Source organism: Hylobates moloch, unplaced genomic scaffold (genome assembly GCF_009828535.3).
Source record: "Hylobates moloch isolate HMO894 unplaced genomic scaffold, HMol_V3 SCAFFOLD_12, whole genome shotgun sequence".
Taxonomy (NCBI): domain Eukaryota; kingdom Metazoa; phylum Chordata; class Mammalia; order Primates; family Hylobatidae; genus Hylobates; species Hylobates moloch.
The window spans coordinates 94,526,469-94,547,291 of record NW_026652287.1 but is presented as its reverse complement, the minus strand read 5'-3'; the positions used below and the strand labels follow the sequence as shown (position 1 = coordinate 94,547,291).

The 20,823-nt window shown below is 43.7% G+C and overlaps 1 protein-coding gene and 1 pseudogene across 12 annotated transcripts in view; one reads left to right on the top strand and one right to left on the bottom strand.

Annotated features, from left to right (window-relative positions):
• The window catches only part of TMCC3 (transmembrane and coiled-coil domain family 3), a 298,732-nt gene that overhangs the window by 264,535 nt on the left and 13,374 nt on the right, over nt 1–20,823 (top strand). For 8 of the 12 annotated variants that reach the window (XM_032170919.2, XM_058425990.1, XM_032170924.2 and 5 more), the window contains one exon: nt 18,773–19,689. In XM_032170919.2, the coding sequence (XP_032026810.1) occupies nt 18,773–19,689 (917 nt within the window). Of the gene's footprint in view, nt 1–2,118; nt 2,357–18,772; nt 19,690–20,823 lie in introns of all 12 variants that reach the window. The other 4 variants (XM_058425991.1, XM_032170923.2, XM_032170925.2 and 1 more) reach the window with 2 other exon arrangements.
• Nucleotides 10,240–10,546, bottom strand: LOC116479106 (U6 snRNA-associated Sm-like protein LSm3; annotated as a pseudogene).

The window sequence follows — 20,823 nt, the reverse complement described above, 5'->3', positions numbered from 1 at the left end:
AGGTATTTGCTTCTCAGTGATACTGTGCGTTCTATGCTGAGTGTTGTATGGTACCTGAGAAAGTGAATGCTTTCAGTAACTAGTAAAAAACCCAGCAAAGATGATAAAACAAAGAGGAACCCACCTAACAGTATACATAAGAGCCAAAATGGATCAGGAAGGAGAAGAAGTCCTTTGGAAAGGCCTCATGGAAGAGATCTTGAAGGAATGGTAGGATTTGGATATGACAGAGGCCTTGAGTTGCTGTGGCCAGAAGGGAATGGTGTCAGTATTGAGGTGAAACAAAGTCCAGAAATATGTGCATGTACCACAGTGCTGAGATCCACTTGGTGGATGGTGAAGGAAGGAGGAAGACGTTGGAAGTTGAATAGGAAAAATTACTCAGGGCTTAAGTACCAGCAAGGGGAGGAATCCAATCTCCTTATTAAAGGAAGAATCATTGAACATCTTAAGCAGTGTTTTAATGTGATGGAAGTGGGAGTTTAGAAGATCAGTGTAATGACTTCCTATAGACTAGATGGAAGGAATAGAACACTGAAAACAAGGAAACCCAGTTAAACTGGTGCCCTTGCTATAGGTGAGATAGGAAATGAGGATGTGGATTAAGATAGATGGCCCTGAGGGTAGCAAGGAAGGGTTAATCTGGAGAGAAACTACCAAGCCAAAAAAAAAATTGGTGACAGTTTTAAAGAAGAGATGAAGGAGAGAGAACATCAATAAAATAATTATGCCGTTTACCCCTAAGGTCATGGAATTAAGTATAACCCAGTCCCCAAACCCCCAACATAATATCTGTAAAAACAAGCTTCCAAGCGTAATTCATATTCATTCATTTTCTCTCTCTCCCTCTCTCTCTCTTCCCCCACCCCCACTCCTTTTTTTAGAGATGGGATCTTGCTGTGTTACCCAGGCTGGCCTCCAACTCTTGGGCTCAAACGATCCTCCTGGCTCGGCTTCCTGCGTAGCTGGGGCTACAGGCACATGCCACTGTGGCTGGTCGTGCCATAATACTCTCAAAAAGTAGGCTAAGGAGGTTTTATAGAGGAAGTAGCAAGTTATAATCATTAGATATGTTGTCTTTCTAATACGATTTTCTCTTGTTTTGCTTAAAGATTTGGAGGTGGAAAATGTTAGACATCTGTCTTTAGGGTCTTACTTCAGAGTCCTAGTTTTACTGAAAATAGCAACATAGAAAACTCATGACAATTATAAAAGCATTAAGAGCTGGCTGTTGAGAATGTAAAGTTTAGTCATTTTACATAAAGTACCTTTATACAAGTCAAATTAAATACCAGGTGAGACTCTGTAAAGCAGTATCTTAGGCTTGTGTGTGTGTGTGTGTGTTTGGGGGGCGGTATCTTTTAAAAATTATCTTTCCTGTTCGGGTTCATTGAAACTTGATTCTTAAGGGACCTCCTGGTATGAATTTGAGACCCTGTTCTCCACTCTTCACCCTCCTTTCTGCTGCAAGATGCATAGATAAGCAGCAGGTTGTGTACACACAAACACTCCATGCATGTGGGGGCAATGGGGACAATGATTGGCTTCTGTTGAAAGAGCTTGATGATGGTGACAGCAGCATCACTGTTCTTGGCTCTGGAGTCTTCTGAAGAACCCACCTATCTGGGGTATATTAGGTTTAATAAACCATGGCCAACACTTATAGCACTTACTCTGTACAAGACCCTATCATGAATTCCTGTAATCCTCACAGTCACACTGTGAACTAGTAGATACTGCCATCCTCATTTTACAGATGAGAAAATGAAGGCATAGAGAAAGTAACTTGCCCAAGATGAGGCAATTCACATGGCAGTGTTGAACCTAGGCAGTCTGGCTCTGAAATCTGTGCCTTTAACCACTAACTTACGCTACCACCCTGGAAGCAAACCTTTATTTAGGATACATGGCTCTGGAATCAGAGCTTTCCCATGAGGTCTGAGCTGCCTGGTTGCTGCGAGTGTTGTGAGTGGGTCCTGGAAGTCTGTTGCCTGTGTTTTAGAAATATAGGCAACCCAAATATAGACTTAGGTTCTAAGAAGGGTCATGATACAGTGTTTATCTTTAAAATCACAGCCCACCATTCATTTTATTTCTTTGTCATTTCTTTTATCCCAGATCACAAAACAGTGTGATCTTGGAGGAGGATTGTTCTCTGCCTGAAACACGAATCTTTGGAGCCTTTAAACGTCTGTGGCTGTGGGAGAAGAAAGCCTCCTCTTATTGACAGCAGAGCATTTAATGACTGTAGAACCTACTGGGGCTTTAGCCAAAGAGGGAGTTTATGTATAAGCTGGCCTGGAGGATCTTTGGTAGTGGGTAAAACAGAAGTAACCCACATTTTTTATTATGCAAGGTATCTTGGGATTTAAGCTCGTTTCTTCTCCTGCTTATGAATGCCAAATTGAGAACATCTCCAGTAATTGCCTCATGGCATCAAGGAGTCTAAAGGAGTCTGTTTTTGCTCTTCTGGTTTCTCTATCATACATATTTTTCACATTTGCAGTATTTAATGGTAGCACAATGATTTGAGTAAACTAAGTAGATTTGAGGGGTTTTAGGTGTTATAGGAAACAGGTATATGTGTGATAAATGGTCTGGCATACACAGAAAGAGCTCAAGAAAAGGTAGGATATTCCTGGAGTCAGGTGCACCTTGGCTGGAATCACATGGCTCTGCCACTTATTAGCTTTGAGTCCTAGTAAGTCACTTTTCTGAGAAGATGGGAGTTTTAATTCTAATATCAGATTCTTGAAAGGAAAAATAAAATAAGGTACCAGAAACATTTAGGAAGTTATTTGATGCTGATAAGTCTTTAGTAACTGGTGGCTTCTCTTTTCTGGTAAACTTGAATGATCTTGGCAAGATTCTGTCCTCTCTTGAGCCATTCTTCTTGAGGCCTGCTTGTGTCCTTTAAACAAGTCGTTGCCTTCTCGGACTTTGGAGGGTGAAAGAACTCTGTGTTCATGTTCTATCAAATTGTGATTTCCTAAGTGACAAGAAACTACATTTCAGAACCTTGCTGGTGCGTTAGAGAAATTATTTTATTTTTATTATTTATTTTTTGAGACAGGGTCTCTCTGTGTTGTCCAGGCTGGAGTGCAATGGCACGATCTTGGCTCACTGCAACCTCCGCCCCCCAGGTTCAAGCAATTCTCCTGCCTCAGCCCCCCTGAGTAGCTGGGATTATAGGCATGTACCACCATTCCCGGCTAGTTTTTGTATTTTTAGTAGAGACGGGGTTTCGCCATGTTGGACCAGGCTGGTCTCGAACTCCTGACCTCAGGTGATCCGCCCGCCTCAGCCTCCCAAAGTGCTGGGATTACAGGCCTGAGCCACTGCACCTGGCCTGAGAAATTATTTAAGACTGCTTCCTTAAGCCATCACAAATAATGGATTGGGTCAGAACATGTGGGTGTGTCCAAAGGAGGAGACACCTGAGCTGTCTGCCACAATTATGCTGGTCCCCACAGGGAAAAGGGCCCTTAGGGAGGAAAGGATCATACCTGCATATTCTGTACGTGGGAGATCTTAATTTTTTTTTTTCTTTTTCTTTTTCTTTCTTAGAGACAGAGTCTGGCTTTGTCACCCAGGCTGGAGTGCAAGGGAGCAATCATAGTTCACTGCAGCCTCAAACTCCTGGGCTCAATCAGTCCTCCCACCTCTGCCTCCTGAGTAGCTGTGACTACAGGCACGCCACCAGGCCTGGCTAATTTTTTTTTTTTTTTGATAGAGACAGGGACTTACTGTGTTGCCCAGGCTGGTCTCAAACTCCTGGGCTCAAGTGATCCTCCTGCCTCTGCCTCCCAAAGTGCTGGGATTATAGGCATGAGCCACCATGCCTGGCAATATTTATCGTTTGGTAATTGATTACCTATCTTCTGCTTGGAGCAGTGAAGAGCCATGAAACACATCAGTTTCCAATTTGACCTCTCACATGTGTCGCAAGCCATGAACCATTCACGGTCCGGTCTGTTTTTGTTTTTTGTTTTTTGTTTTTTTTGTGAGACGGAGTCTCGCTGTCGCCCAGGCTGGAGTGCAGTGGCGCAATCTCGGCTCACTGCAGACTCCGCCCCCTGGGGTTCACGCCATTCTCCTGCCTCAGCCTCCCGAGTAGCTGGGACTACAGGCGCCCGCCACCACGCCCGGCTAATTTTTTGTATTTTTAGTAGAGACGGGGTTTCACCGTGTTAGCCAGGATGGTCTCGATCTCCTGACCTCGTGATCCGCCCGTCTCGGCCTCCCAAAGTGCTGGGATTACAGGCGTCAGCCACTACGCCTGGCCTGTCCGGTCTATTTTGAAAGCAACCCAGCACCTCAGTTGCAGGTTCTTCTTGATCTCATCGCAAACAGCTGAGCAAATGTAAACAACCAGCCACTTGTCCCTAAATAACTGGCTGCCCTAGTTGGCTGCTAGTCAACAACTGATTCACTTAATAAGCACTAAGGTCCTATTGAGGAAAGAGTGTGGAGCAGACACAGGTGGCCTAGTAGATGATAGATGATCCCTCTCTCCAAGGAGGCATCCAAATGTTGGAGGAACAAATGTGTTATTCAAACACCTGTCATACCTGGAAGGATAAGCACTGTATGAGGAGTCAGTGCAAACTGGGGGAAGCACAAAGGAAGCATTCATTCCTAGCTGGGCATGGGGGTGGGAGAACCTCTGTGGAAGAGATATTGTTTGACTTGGTCCTTGAAAGGTGAATTGGGAAAGAGACCATGCTAGGGTGAGGAACAGACACAGAAATAGCAAAGTGCACGCAGTGTTCAGGTGTAACTAGCTCGTCACACACATGGAATAAGATGGAGGTTAAAAACTAGACATTAGTACAAATCCTGGCTCTGTGTGTTCTTAGCTGTCACCATAACTTATTTGATGCCTCCCACTTTCAAATCTGCAAGGCAAAGCTAATGACATGGAGATATGAGGATTAAAGGAGGGTGTATATAAAGGTCCAGCCTTACCCTAGGGGCTATACATAGATGTGCTCAAAACATCATGATGGATGGACCTGCTGGAAAATGACTAGGATAGGACCCTGATCAAGAGAGCCTTAAATTATTTGTTAAGTATTTCACACTTTAGGGAACATTAAAGATCTTTGGGAAAGAACAGGGTATAATCTGATTTATCTTTTGAAAAGATGATTTTATTCAACCCAAGGAAATCAGTTTTTAGCCGGGCGCGGTGGCTTATGCTTGTAATCCCAGCACTTTGGGAGGCCGAGGCGGGCGGATCATGAGGTCAGGAGATCGAGACCACGGTGAAACCCCGTCTCTACTAAAAAATACAAAAAAAAAAAAAATTAGCCGGGCAAGGTGGCGGGCGCCTGTAGTCCCAGCTACTCGGAGAGGTTGAGGCAGGAGAATGGCGTGAACCCGGGAGGCGGAGCTTGCAGCGAGCCGAGATCGCGCCACTGCACTCCAGCCTGGGCAACAGAGCGAGACTCCGTCTCAAAAAAAAAAAAAAAAAAAAAGGAAATCAGTTTTTATGTTGATGGCCTCATTTGAAGGCCGAGCACAACTTCAAAGTAAGGCTGTTTTTCCATGCCAGAAATAAATACTGTACCAAAATATCGATTGAATGTACTTTACCTGGACATTTTTTTTCTTTAAGTGGAATGCTCTATTATTTTGATACAACTAAAGGCAGCTTTTTAGTTCTAATTGCTATTTGGTGATAATACTGCTGGCTTATATTAGAAAAAGAAAACTGCACAAAATTAGCTTCAGCATCGCAAAAGGGAAACAAATGACTGTTGATCAGTTTTTCTTCTACTCTTGAATAGCTAGTTATTTCTAAGCCTTGTCTGATAGCTTGTAGTATTCTGATCCATTTATAAGAAAATTCTGTACTGCAAATCATCCCGTATATGTTTTCCCCCCCAGTATTTGTTATACTACCAAAAATAAATGAAACCCTCACCCTCAGAGAAAGATTGAATTATGAGCCTTGCATATGCTTTGGGAATGCACTTTGGGGCTCCAGTACCAAACGCTATTTCCTGGCTCAGTCTTACATAGCAACTTTTCAAAGGACATGAGCCAAGTTGTGACCACTATGTGGCTTTCTCTGGATGCCCTAGGAATGGGGATGGGGAAGTTGCAGTGCAGGTTCATAAGCTGGGTATGTTTCACCACATTCCCCCTATTAAACATAGGAATGCTAATATAGTGTTCATCTCTGGGCAAGATGACATATCTAGCCTCTTAATAAGCAGGTTAAAGTATACCCACCTCTTTCCACTAAGATTACGATTATGATAAGACACATGGAAAATATAGTTAGAGTAGTGCTAATATCCAAAAGTCAAAAAAGGAGGGGAAAACAAATAGGCTGATCACCAGGTCTAACAGTTACACTAAGTTTGATTCTGAATTTCCTAGCATCCGAGGCAAAAAGGGAAACAATTATTGTTATCTGATAGATAACACTGCACACCCTTGTTATATTCACTTATTTATCTAGGAAGCTATACTTTAGGAGACAAGTTACTTTCCCTTTTGTGCAGGGTGCCTATAATGAACACAGCATGGCCTGATGAGTTCGTTCAGTCTGGAGATGCCGAAAGACTCTGCAAGACAGGTGCTGGATTTGTAACTGTCGTTTAGAAACTTACACTAAGTACAGGTCCCTTCTAAGAAGGCCCACCCTGTGTGTTTTAGGGGTAAGTGAGGTGGTGAATGAATGTGATGGGAAATGTAGAAGACTGGGCTGCCAGGGCAGGGCCGTAGGCAGACCCTCTGCTCCCAGGCTTGGCCTCTTTGCTCTGCTCTCTAAGGGCCTCGGAGACTCGTTTTTCCTAGGGGCAGTTCTCCCATAGTAAACTCGATATTCCCACATCCCCTTCCTTGCTGGCTTCCCCTCTTCCTGGGGAGGTTTTACTGACAGACACTGCCAGAAACCTATGGGAATGAACAAGCATGGATGGGAAATTTTCCAGAACTGCCCCCAAAAGACCTTAAGTTTAGTGCCCAGCAGCTCTTGATCACCCCTTCTCTCCTTCTGAGTTAGGAACTAAAAGCTTCAGTGGACATTTGTTCTGTGTTTAGTCCTAAGATTAGGCCTGGTTCTGCCAGACACGGTGGCTCACGCCTGTAATCCCAACACTTTGGGAGGTTAAGGCGAGAGGATTGCTTGAGCCCAGGAGTTCAAGGTTGCAGTGAGCTAGTAATTGCATCACTGCACTCCAGCCTGGGTGACAGAGTGAGAGACGTGTGTGTGTGTGTGTGTGTGTGTGTTTAAATTTAAAAGGCATGGTTCTTAGTTCCCAGGCCTGGAGAGGTAAGGGGCAAATATTAAATAAATGTACACTTCCCTTTCCCAAACTTGCTTGTTTTCAAGGTACGCAGGGTCCCCAGAGACTCCCTGCTCCTCTCAGAAGTTGCCTTTCTTGGGTGTTGCCTCACATCCCTCCACAGTTTCCTCCCCAGGGCCTGTGGCTGTCCTTGCCTTGCAATTGGTGCTCATGTAAGGTTGGTCTATTTTCATCACCATAGCCTTCCTTTCTACTTTTCAAGGGACATTCTTGTTGAATCTGGCCTTTCTCCCCCTCTAATTCTTACGTAGATTTAGTACGTAGAAATCTTTACCAGGTCAGACTAATTTTTTAAAGGATTAGTTTGTATTTATTGGAAGTGTGATTTATAAGCTGTTTTGAAGAAAGGTAACATTTTTTAAGTGCATGTAACTCAAAGTAGATTACCACTGTTTCCTGGTAGAGGCTTAATGAGAAGATAATTATTTCTAATTACAGTATCAAGTGTTTGTGAGTGCTCGAGGATGCTTGAAGAATTTGTTTTTCAGAATCTTAAACACTGCCTAATCTCCTTTACACTATTAATTTGCAGTGTCTGGAGAAAGGATTGGGCCATGAAAGATATGTGTATTCTAGCCCCTGTTCCAAATGATCCCTAATTCTAGAGTGACGAGATTTTACTTTACCTGCTCTCAGGAAATAGAATTCTTCTTCTTCTTCTTCTTTTTTGTTTTTAGATGGAGCCTGTTGTCCAGGCTTGAATGCAGTGGCACAGTCTTGGCTCACTGCAACCTCTGCCTCCAGGGTCCAAGTGATTCTTCTGCCTCAGCCTCCTGAGTAGCTGGGATTACAGGCACCCGCCACCATGCCTGGCTCTTTTTTTTTTTTTTTTCTTTTGAGACAGAGTCTTGCTCTGTCACCCAGGCTGGAGTGCAGTGGTGCGATCTCTGCTTACTGTAACCTCCACCTCCCAGGTTCAAGCGATTCTCCTGCCTCAGTCTTTCGATTAGCTGGGATTACAGGCACCTGCCACCGTGCCTGACTAATTTTTCTATTTTTATTAGAGACAGAGTTTCGCCATGTTGGCCAGGCTAGTCTCGAACTCCTGAGCTCAGGTGATCTGCCCACCTCAGCCTCCCAAAGTGTTGGGATTACAGGCATGAGCCATCACACCTGGCCGAAGATAATTATTTCTAATTACAGTATCAGGTGTTTGTGAGTGCTTGAGGATGCTTGAAGAATTTGTTTTTGAGACTCATAAACACTGCCTAATCTCCTTTACACTATTAATTTGCAGTGTCTGGAGAAAGGATTGGGCCATCAAAGATACGTGTATTCTAGCTCCTGTTCCAAATGATCCGTAATTCCAGAGTAATGAGATTTTAATTTACCTGCTCTCAGGAATAGAATTTTTTTTTTTTTTTTTTTTTTTTTGAGATGGAGCCTGTTGTCCAGGCCCAAATGCAGTGGCGCAATCTTGGCTCACTGCAGCCTCTGCCTCCAGGGTCCAAGTGATTCTCCTGCCTCAGCCTCCCGAGTAGCTGGGATTACAGGTGCCTGCCACCACACCCGGCTCATTTTTTTTTTTTGCGTTTTTAGTAGAGACAGGGTTTCACCATGTTGGCCAGGCTGGTCTCGAACTCCTGACCTCAAGTGATCCACCTGCCTCAGCCTCCCAAAGTACTTAGATTACAAGTGTGAGCCACTGCGCCCTGCCAGAAATAGAATTCTTGAGGCTACAGAATTTCTTTTGTCAGTGATGCCAAGAGAGGAAGAAGGGGGGATGTGAGGAATAAAACCTTTATGGCAAAACTATTGACTCAGTTTCCGTGCTGTACACGGTGCACTTATTTAAAGTTCAGAGTGTGCTATTGTCAGACCTGAACTATGAAAGGAAATGTTCCTTGTCTAAACAAATTAGAACAAACACTGTACTAAGACACTGTCCTAATAAAATGTCCTTCTGGATACCATATGAAGGTCCTTAAGATTTTTCCTCTCCAGCACGCAGTGAGGGAAAGTGCAGCTTTCTTCTAGCAAATGTAGGTATTGAATATTCTGTGTAGGTGTCCCATGAAGGTATTAATATGTTTCTAGTAACAGATGACAAGGAGCCTTATCCAGCCTCTGGAGTCTGGAGTTATTTTTCCGGTATAGGTTAGCTCTGTTAGCAAGGATGCTGGGATCCGGTGGTTCAGTTAGCTTCCCTGGGTTCCCTGTTCACTGACTCTCGCTAGACATTTTGCAAGTGCATGTCAAGTGTGACCCCAGGATAGCAAGAGGGAGATGGGCTAGGGGTATCTCTCATATATATATATAATATATATATATATATATATATTTAGAGACAGGGTCTCCCTCTGTTGCCCAGGCTGCCAGGCTGGAGTGCAGTGGCACGATTTGTGCTCACTGCAACCTCCACCTCCCAAGCTCCTGACCCTCCTGTCTCAACCTCCTGAGTAGTCAGAATTACAAGTGCATGCCACCAGGCCTGGCTAATTTTGAGTTTGTTTTTTTGGTAGAGACAGGGTTTCACCATGTTGCCCAGGCTGTTTTCGAACTCCTGGGCTCAAGCAATCTCCCCTCCCAAAATGCTGAGATTACAGGTGTGAGCCACCGCACCCAGCCACTGTGTCTTATATATTTCTTTTTTTTTTTTTTCTACGAGGAAACACCAATTTTAATTTAAAGAAAAAAAATCAGAAATTGTCTGTAAGAATAACAGAGCAAAACAAGTCCTGAAAAAGAGCTCTGCATCTTGGTGGTCATATTTATTGGAAGAGCTTTAGAAAAATTAAAATGCCATTTAGCTTAAGAAGTTGTGAATTATCTGCAAATCAGTTCATTTCAGACGTGGGAGAATCCCCAGAATTATTTCTTAATATCAGAATGTATGCAGGTTTCTCTTTTGAATGTCTTGTACATTTAGAAAGGCTACTGTACAAAGTCTCCTATTTTCCATACAGGACAAATTGTTTCAGCCAACTGTCAATGGAGGGGCAACCAGCACGACCATCTCCCAGGAGGAAGAGCATTGGAATATTCTGTTTCCTTGATTTATGTATCTCTTCGTATGTTTCTTCATCAATTTCTATCGTAGTCGCGGTTTCTTCCTCATCTCCCAAGATCATATTTAAATGTTGATCATAAGCATGTGATCTGCCTTGAAGCTCTCGGTCATTTCTCATTTTCACATAAACTCGCTCATCTAGGCTGAGCCCGATCACATCCAGGGGCTCCTCTCCAGTGTTGGTAGTTTGTTGCGGGTCCACATTGTCCTCCATATTTCAAACCCTGCGCTGTCTCTTGCGAGAACACACGAGCAACTCCAGTCTCCGGAAACATGAGGACACAACCCCACTTGTTTCTGATAGAAAAGCTGCTGTTCTTCTGGGAGAATGCACAAAGGTACCCCGCTGTGGGGCCATGCTGAGCAGTACGTCGGTCTCCCCGCTGTATCAGCCAGCACAGAGAAGGGCACTCTCCCTTCTCTCCCGGCAGATCCAGGGCTTATCTGCTGTTTGCTTTTTCCCACATGGGCAGGTATGAACCCCTCACTTGCTAGGCCCTTAGAGACAGGGCTTCTTTCTCCAGAAGTCCTTTATCTTTTATTTTTATCTTCTGTTTTTATCTCATTCTGTCTCTTCTCTTAGTGATTGTAAATGCGTAGGCATTGTTCCAATTCAAGCAGTAAGCCTTTTTATCTTCATAAAGTTATTTGGCCCAAATCACTGTTTATATTTTAGAATATGGAACAAAGTGGATCACTTGAAGCCAGGAGTTCAAGACCAGCCTGGCCGACATGGTGAAACCCCATCTCTTCTAAAATAAAAAAATAAAATAAAAAAATAGCAGGGCCTGGTGGCACTCACCTGTAATCCCAGCTTCTCAGGAGGCTGAGACGGGAATTGCTTGAACATCGGAGGTTGCAGTGAGCGGAGATCGCAACACTGCACTCCAGCCTGGGCGACAGAGAGAGACTGTCTCAAAAAAAAAAAAAAATAGATTTTATAGACTGTATCAGACCTGATTGATGTGGCTCTAGGAAGCCTCACCCGAGCTGTGGACACAAAGTTACAGCCACGATTATTTCAAATTCAGCCTGAGGGAGAATTTTCTGACAGAGTAGTCTAAACAAAGCCCAGATTATCCATGCAATGGATGACCATGTTAAGGGCATTGCAGAGGTTCTCGCAGGATCTGGGGCTGAGCTGGTACAGATCTTGCTAAGTCTTGCATATTTCATAAACCTGAGTTGAGCCCCACCTAAGCTGTTTATTATTCATGGGCTTCAAGAAACATACCCTTTACAAGTCTCGGTTTTCTCATAAAAGGGTTGGTGTGAAGAATATGTGATTGCATTAAAAAATCTTTAGCACAATGCCTGACTCACAATAAAAGTATTCAGTCATTTTTAGGCAGGTAGGCACTGGGGACAGACGGCCAGAATTTCCAGCCTGGCTCTGCCGGTTACTGGCTGTGTGCCCCCAGGCAATTTACTTAACTTCTCTGTGACTAGTTTATAAAATAGTAATAATAGTAGAACCTACCTCAGAGAGTTAACAATTAAGAAAGGTATTACACATGTCACTAACATGACATTTTACCTCCTGGGCATGTAATAGGATTATACTCCCCTGTCCCCTAGAAGTTAGGTAGGGTCAGTGTAATGAGTTCTCTGTCTTTTAGAGAACGTCAGACGGTAGAGGCCCCACCGTAACCTGGGTCCCCTCACTGACTCACAGCCAACTTTTTAGCATTTGCATGGAATAAGCCTTTCTTTTATAGCCACTGAGATTTTGACATTAATACGATGGCAAAGCCTAGCACATTCTGGGTGGTATATCATAGGAGCAGCCTAGACAAGGGGTTTCCAATCATTTGGCGTCCCTGAGCTACATTGGAATAAGAAGAACTGCCTTGGGCCACACATAAAATACACTAACACTAACAATAGCTGATGAGCTTAAAAAAAAAAAAAAACCTCATACTGGCCAGGCGTGGTGGCTCATGCCTGTAATCCCAGCACTTTGGGAGGCCGATGCGGGCAGATCACCTGAGGTCAGGAGTTTGAGACCAGCCTGGCCAACATTGTGAGACTCCATCTCTACTAAAAATACAAAAATTAGCTGGGTGTGGTGGCATGTGCCTTAGTTCCAGCTGAGGCAGGAGAATCACTTGAACCCAGGAGGCGGAGGTTGCAGTGAGCCGAGATGGCGCCACTGCACTCCAACCTGGGTGACAGAGTGAGACTGTCTCAAAAAAAAAAAAAAAATCTCATACTGATTTAAGAAAGTTTACGAATTTGTGTTGGGCTGCATTCAAAGCCACGCTGGGCCGTGGATTGGACAAGGTTGACCTAGACTCTAGGCCTGAAATAGAGTTCAACTAAAATGATTAATAGTAAAAAACGTCAGTGATACTGACTTAACATACCAAGGCCACAAAGACTTGTAAAAGCCTTCAAGTATTGAACATGCAAGTCCTTGTGGACCTATGCATAAATCTTCACTCACATGTACTTGGAAATACCTGTTGCCTTGGAAATGCCAGCCCATTTGAAGGATCTGACCCTTTTCTTGTAATGCCTGAGGCTCAAACAGCCTTTCTTTAAGCAAAGGTTCATTGTATTCAGCCTTGAGACTAAGCAGGCCGTTGTCATCTGTCACATTGTTCTGATAGCTCTGCATCCCTACACATTCTAGCTACTCTGTGGCCTCCAGAACCTCAGAGGACTCCTGCCTCAGTCCCTGTCATTCCAGGGTCTACAGGAGCCCTACATTCTGGTTGTGTTTGCTGGGGGGGGTGGGTGGTGTGCCTCTGTGTTGGTACCCTTCCTTTTTGGTTCATCTCCCTCTGGAGCTTTAGCGGGTTAATACAGAGTGTGCTGGGAGACAGCCTTCCATGAATCCTGCACAGTGTGTCCGAGCCGCGCTGGTGATGACCGAGTTGCTGTGCCTGTGTGCAGTGGGTAAGGTGAGCTAACTTGGTGTGTTGTACTGGAGACCTGGTTCATGGCAGAGGTGGCGCAGGGTTAGATTTTGACGTCTGTCCGGGACTCAGGCTTTTCCTCAGCCTTTGTTCCAGAGCATTGGGGTGACAGTGGAAATGTCCGCCGCCGGAAAGAACACACAATGAGGAATGGCGTTTCAGTAGGCGGAGCTGCCTTTCATCTAAAGGAATAACAGCCAAGTATTCTGGAAGAATTGAAAGAGGCTAGTAGTCATTCTTAAAAGCAAAATCTTTTCTGCCAAAACGGTAGTACATTTTACTTTTAAAAAACTTGAAAATACAAAAGAATGACCCCCCCTAACCCCACGGTGCAAAGGTCAGCATTGTTAACACTTTGGCATTTGTTTCCCTTTCAGTTTTTACATACATTTTTAAATGAAATTGAATTTAGGTACATTTTAGAATGAAATTGGAATGATAACAGTAACAAACATTTGTTGAAACCATTCAGTGTGCCAGGAGGTCACACTTGAAGAGGTGAACACTTTACATACATTTTCTCATTCATTCCTCACAACTCTTTGAAGAATCATTATCTCCATTTTCAGAAGTGAAACTGAGACACAGAGAGGCTAAGTCATTTTTCCAAGGTCCCACAGCTCTTAAGAGTGGTGCCAAGATGGAAACCAAAGCAGTCTGTTTCCAGAGCCCTTGGTCTTTTTATGATGCAGTACTGTCTCACAGTAATGATAGCTTGGATTACGTTTGATGGAGTTGTGCAGTATTCTGAATTGTCTGGTTCTGTCTCCTTGTTCTATAGATTCAGAAATGGAAGCCCATATAGGTGACTCAATTTACCCAGGAACACATACACAGTAAATGTCAGCGCCCAAACAGGAACACAGTGTCCTGATCCACACAGTGTACACTGAGTCTAGATAACCAGAAACCTTTGTCCTCCCTGCGTCTTAACCCTGAAACCAAGCTGCACTGTATAGTGTATTGTATAGGGTCAGTGCCAAGTCTGGATTAAACGAAGGGTGGAGGACTCCGACAGCTTTCTTCTAGCACGAACAAGTGATTTCAGTTTGTGTTCAGGGAATTTACAGGCATCTAACAATGATAGGTGCAGCTGTCTCTCAATTATCCCATGCAGTGCTAGGGTTATAAAAGGGCAAAAGGAGCAGCCCAGTAATAGTTCCAACTTTATACCCTCATCAAACATTTTTAACTGAGATTTGCTGACAAGCAGTAAGATTGATTTATTTGGGGCTTTAAATGCTGTTGCTTTCTCCAACCTGGACTCTTGAGAACACGCCAAGCATTGTTAAATCATAAAGTAAGCCAAAAGTCATTTGGCCATCTGTGCATAAACATTCCTGTGCATACAAGGCTGTCCTGTAACGAGAGGTCTGTGAGAGCATGAGGCTTTGCCTTGAGACTCAGAGTTGAATGACCAGCCCTGGTGCAGTTGAGAATTAAAGGAGGAAGAACAGATGTTTATTTACTGCTCGGTTTGGTAAGGTAAAGTAGGAAAACCTTTCTACCTCTAGATGTTGTTGTGGACTTCTCAATAGAGAATGCCAACCAGATTTTAAATAACTTCATCTCGTCTTATCTGTGAGCTCCAGGAGGGCAAAACCAAGTTCTTATGAAACTCACAAACAGTGCTGAGTGAAAAATGACAAGAATAATACATGTATACAACAGGCAAAAGTGATGTACGCGGTTTGAAGTGAGGATCATGGTTGCCCCTGCAGGTGGAGGTGATGTCGTGATTGAAGGAGGGCACGAGGGAGGCTTCTGTTCTGTTTCTTTAACTGGCTGCTGGTCACACAATGTGTTCAGCTTGTAGAAGTTCATCGAATACTTATTTCACTTTGTACTTATTAAATGTGCTCTTTTCTGAGTATAAATTGTGCTTCAATTAAAGTTTAAAAGTCCTTATTTGTATTTGTGTATCTTGTTGCACATTGATACTCGGGAAAAAATCTCTGTTTAGTTGAATCAGTTTCAAATGGTGCTGGATTTATTATCCAGGATTGGGAAACCATCTTCACCTGGAATTGTCAGGGCTATGCGAGCAGAACTGCTGAGGTTATTTTTTAGCTCAATGGAAATGTGTCTTAAATGATTCCAGGGCAGACTCCTTGGAATAAAGAATGATGGCACTTTGGTTCAGTAGACAGACATTTATTGACAGCCTCCTAGGGAAGTACTAGAACTTCAAGTTGGGTACAGCTATGACATCATGCCTCCCCAAAGGAGCTTGCAGTCTGCAGGGGGTTAAAGTGCATGGGTGGTGATCAAAGGAGGAGTCAGGAAGTGCCACAAGACAAGCACAGAGCAACAGGCGTGTCACAGAATGGAGAGGGGACATTCCACTGGGACTGGGAAAAGCTTTATGGCAGAAGGGGCATTTGAAATGGGTTTGTTTGTTTGTTTGAGACAGTGTCTTGCTCTGTCACTCAGGCTGGAGTGCAATGGCTCACTGCAACCTCCACCTCCCAGGTTCAAGCAGTTCTCCTGCCTCAGCCTCCCGGGTAGCTGGGACTACAGGCATGTGCCACCATGCCTGGCTAATTTTTTTGTATTTTTAGTAGAGACAGGGTTTCACCGTATTAGCCAGGATGGTCTCGATCTCCTGACCTTGTGATCCACCTGCCTCAGCCTCCCAAAGTGCTGAGATTACAGGCATGAACCACTGTGCCTGGCCCTTGAAATGGGTTTTAAAGAATATGTAGGATTTTGATAAGCATCAGTAAATGGGTGGCAGGCATTGTGAATATCATGCGTATGAGAAAATCCATAGAAAATTCATATACATTCTGGGAATTTAGGTTGTAAGATATTCTTAAGGTGTCCTTCAGGTCAAGTGACGCCTGAACGGTGGGCTAGGGCCTTATAGCCCTATAAGGTCCTTCCTAATGCCTGCTAAATGATGATATGCCAGGTTATATTATTTCATTTAGTAGCCATTAGGAAGCCAAAGGATGTTTCTAAGACATAGAGTAGCATGATCGGATATAATATCTCCAGTAAAATCAAATTTTTAGCCTCAGTGATTGTACAGTTACCATTAATTACCCATCTGCCCAAAATAAACATTTTCTAAGTTTCATGCATTCTCTGTTGCTATAATTTGAACCTGTTCCTGTTTGGGTCCACTAATGAGCCACAGGTATGTAGATTCCTTGAGCTTCCTGTGGTAGACCCTCTAGGACTTAAAGATTGTTGTATACCTTCTTTATTCCCTATCCCCATCCTTCCCTCTTGACCAGGTGAAGTCACAACTTTTTTATCCTTTTTTCATATATCCTGTTTTCTAGTCTTGTAGTGATTGGGCATTTATTTCCCTCCAGCTTTTCCTATATGGTGCTCCTCTGCCAGATAAAGCAACCAGTGTCTCTCATTCATGACAAAATTGTGCATTGGAAGAGAGGGGCTAAGAGCTAATGCTAACGAATGTTTGTAAGTTGTGGAGGAGGCCTGACCCGCCCATCTAGGATGGTGTCCCACTGTGCTGCTGTGCTCCCTCCTCTGGAATAAAGCACTGGGCAGGATTTATTACATGGTGAAGTGTTAATACCCATTGTTGGATATGGTCCATATTCAAGTCTGGATCACCTAGTGCATTAGTCTGTTCTCACATTGCTATAAAGAAATACCTGAATCCTGATAATTTATAAGAAAAGAAGTTTAATTGGCTCACGGTTCTGCAGGCTGTACAGGAAGCATGGCTTCATCTGGTTCTGGGGAGGCTGCAGGGAGCTTTTACTCATGGTGGAAGGCAGAGCGGGAGCAGGCACTTCCCATGGCAAAAGCAGGAGGATGCCTGCAAGAGAGGGGAGGTGCTACACACTTTTAAACAACCAAATCTCAGGAGGACCCACTAGCATGAGAACAGCAGCAGAGGGATGATGCTAAACCATTCATGAGAAATCCGCCCCATGATTCAGTCACCTCCCACCAGGCCCCACCTCCAACACTGGGGATTACAATTGAACATGAGATGTGGATAGGGACACAGATCCAAACCATATCACTCAGTGTGAGATTCATTAATTTTTTATTAATTTTTTTTGCTATCAGCCCACTAATTCCTTAAAAAAAAGGTAACATGCTGAATACTGTCTTGCTTCTCATTTGATTTCTATTAAGACTGTATATCAAGTCATTATTCTAATCAAAGGGATCTTGACAAATGAGATGCTTCAGTTTGGATCTTAAGACTTGTTTGTAGATTGTGTTTGAACTCTACAAAGAGCCGTTTTTCATCCTCCAGGGACGTCAACAATGGAGTGACCTGACATGGAAGGAGGATTACAGTTAGGATGACTTGGATTCAAATCCTGGCCTTAACCCTCGGTTTCTACATGTTTATAAATCTAGCATGTTCTTTGTCTGGCATGGTGGTGAAGTGAGACAACCCATGAGAGGCATCCATAGACCCTGGGATATGGTCTACTTCTGCCTTTTCCTTTCAGAGCACAAACTTGCCACCCCCTTCACCAGGAAACTCAATGCTACCTTGCAGGTCTTTTCCCTAAATGGCCCTTGAGTGAGAAAGCTATGCGGTCTTAGTTTTCTCATTATTTTATTATTTTTTTTTTTTGAGACAGAGTCTCACTCTGTTGCCCCAGTCTAGATAGAGTACAGTGGCATGATCTCGGCTCACTGCAACCTTCACCTTCCGGGTTCAAGTTATTCTCCTGCCTCAGCCTCCCGAGTAGCTGGGATTACAGGTGCCCGCCACCATGCCCGACTAATTTTGTATTTTTAGTAGAGACGGGGTTTCACCATGTTAGCCAGGCTGGTCTCAAACTCCCGACCTCAGGTGATCCACCTGCTTGGGACTTCCAAAGTGCTGGGATTACAGGTGTGAGCTACCTTGCCCAGCCCCCTCGCCCCCCGTTTTTTTTTTAATATCACTGTGGTGTGGTTTGGGGTTGTTTCCATATCTAAATAATGTTGTATTACTCAATTATTAAAGTTAACCTTGTACCATATTATTCTATCACATCTATTTAATGATTCCATTAAGAAAATAATGTTCTTGTTTGATGGATGTACCTGCTCATATCTTTTTCCGTATTTTTCTCCATCTTTCTTTTTTTTAAAAAAAAAAAAGAAAAGATTCTCCTTCTAGTAAGTGAGTGAGTTCTGAGTTGGATGCATTCCCCATAGTGGTGAAGTTCCCAGTGAGTGGGGCGCAGCAGGCATTCCAGTTACCTGGGCACTTTGGGAGACCAGGACTGACCGGTGACCTTCTATTTTGCGTTTTCTACCCTGGGAGCCAGGTTACCGTCTCATCACACAAAAAAAGTGGATACCTGGGAGATCCGAATCTCATAGCTACTTAGTGTAGATGGATGCAGGAAGCAGCCAGGCTGCCCCTATGTTCAACTGGAGGGGACAGCAGGGGGGTTTTATCCTGTGATACTTGTAGTTCGAAAAACTGGGACTTAATGTATGTATCTTGTATGTGCACAGATTCTATCACAGTAATTATCTGTTTGACTTCAAATTTTAATGTGCTGCTTTCCTGTTTCTTTCAGGTAGAACGTCATGACATGAATACCTTAAGCCTGCCCCTGAACATACGCCGAGGGGGGTCAGACACCAACCTCAACTTTGATGTACCGGATGGCATCCTGGACTTCCACAAGGTCAAACTCACTGCAGACAGCCTGAAGCAAAAAATTCTAAAGGTAACAGAGCAGATAAAAATTGAGCAAACTTCGCGTGATGGGAATGTTGCGGAGTATCTGAAACTAGTGAACAGCGCGGACAAGCAGCAGGCGGGACGTATCAAGCAAGTCTTTGAGAAGAAGAATCAGAAATCAGCTCACTCCATCGCCCAGCTGCAGAAGAAGTTAGAGCAGTATCATCGAAAGCTCAGAGAGATCGAGCAGAATGGAGCCTCCAGGAGCTCAAAGGACATTTCCAAAGACCACCTGAAGGATATACATCGCTCTTTGAAAGATGCCCACGTGAAATCTCGAACTGCCCCCCATTGCATGGAGAGCAGCAAATCGGGCATGCCAGGGGTCTCGCTTACTCCACCTGTGTTTGTTTTCAATAAGTCCAGAGAGTTTGCCAACCTGATCCGGAATAAGTTTGGCAGCGCTGACAACATTGCTCACTTGAAAAATTCCTTAGAGGAGTTTAGGCCAGAGGCGAGTGCCAGGGCCTACGGGGGCAGCGCTACCATTGTGAACAAACCGAAGTATGGCAGTGATGATGAATGTTCGAGTGGCACGTCAGGCTCGGCCGACAGTAATGGAAACCAGTCGTTTGGGGCTGGTGGAGCCAGCACGCTGGACAGCCAGGGGAAGCTCGCCGTGATCCTGGAGGAACTGAGGGAGATCAAGGATACCCAAGCTCAGCTGGCTGAGGACATCGAGGCACTGAAGGTGCAGTTTAAGAGAGAATATGGTTTTATTTCTCAGACCCTTCAAGAGGAAAGATACAGGTATTTCAAAGTATTCCATTGGCATGTTTTTTGATTTTTAATTTTAGTGGGTACATGATAGATGTGGCATTCTTTTAAAAGGATGAGTTACTGCAGAGAGATTGCTTGAAATGAGAATGCCTTATGGTTACATTTTCAATAAATATGGATATGGATTAAAAGGCGTTTAACAATCAATACATCCCTAATGTATTGATGCATCCCTCACCCAAAAATCTGAAATCCAGAATGTTCCCAAATCTGAAACTTTTGGAGTGTCAACACAATGCCACAACTGGAAAATTCCACAAATAAATACTTAACACAAACTTGAGGCACAAAATTATTTAAAATATGGTACACTTTTACCTTCAAGCTATGTGTATATGGTGCATAGGAAACAAATGAATTTTGTCTTTAGACTTGGGTCCCATTTTTGAGGTATCTCCGTATATATATGCAAATATTCCAAAATCTGAAACAAATCAAAATCTGAAACACTTCTGGTCCCAAGCATTTCAGATAAGGGAGACCCAACAATTTCCATCCTTCATGATTCTAAGTTTATAATTTGTGGCTTTTAGCTGACAATTAGAGAAGGATTTATGTGTGGGTCCTTAAATTATCAGATACAAGCAACAACTCACGTGCATCTAAAGATTCTGATTCAGCAGACTTCCGTTATAGTGTCATTATGCTAATTCAGAGATCTATATTTGATTTCCGTCCGTAACAACTGTCAAGTACACACTTACTCATTACCCAACAGAGTTAATTTTATTTGGTACATCAATCTTGAAGTCCTTATGTAATGTTTTTTTGTTTGTTTGTTTGTTTGTTTGAGATGGAGTTTTTACTCTTTCTCCCAGGCTGGAGTGCAGTGGTGCGATCTTGGCTCACTGCAACCCCTGCCTTCTGGTTTCAAACGATTCTCCTGCCTCAGCCTCCCGAGTATCTGGGATTACACGCACCCGCCACCACGCCCAGCTAATTTTTGTATTTTTAGTAGAGACGGGGTTTCACCATGTTAGCCAGGCTGGTCTCAAACACTTGACCTCAGGTGATCTGCCCACCTTGGCCTCCCAAAATGATGGGATTACAGACGTGAACCACTGCGCTCAGCCTATGTAATGTATTTTTTTATGTTCTGTAGTT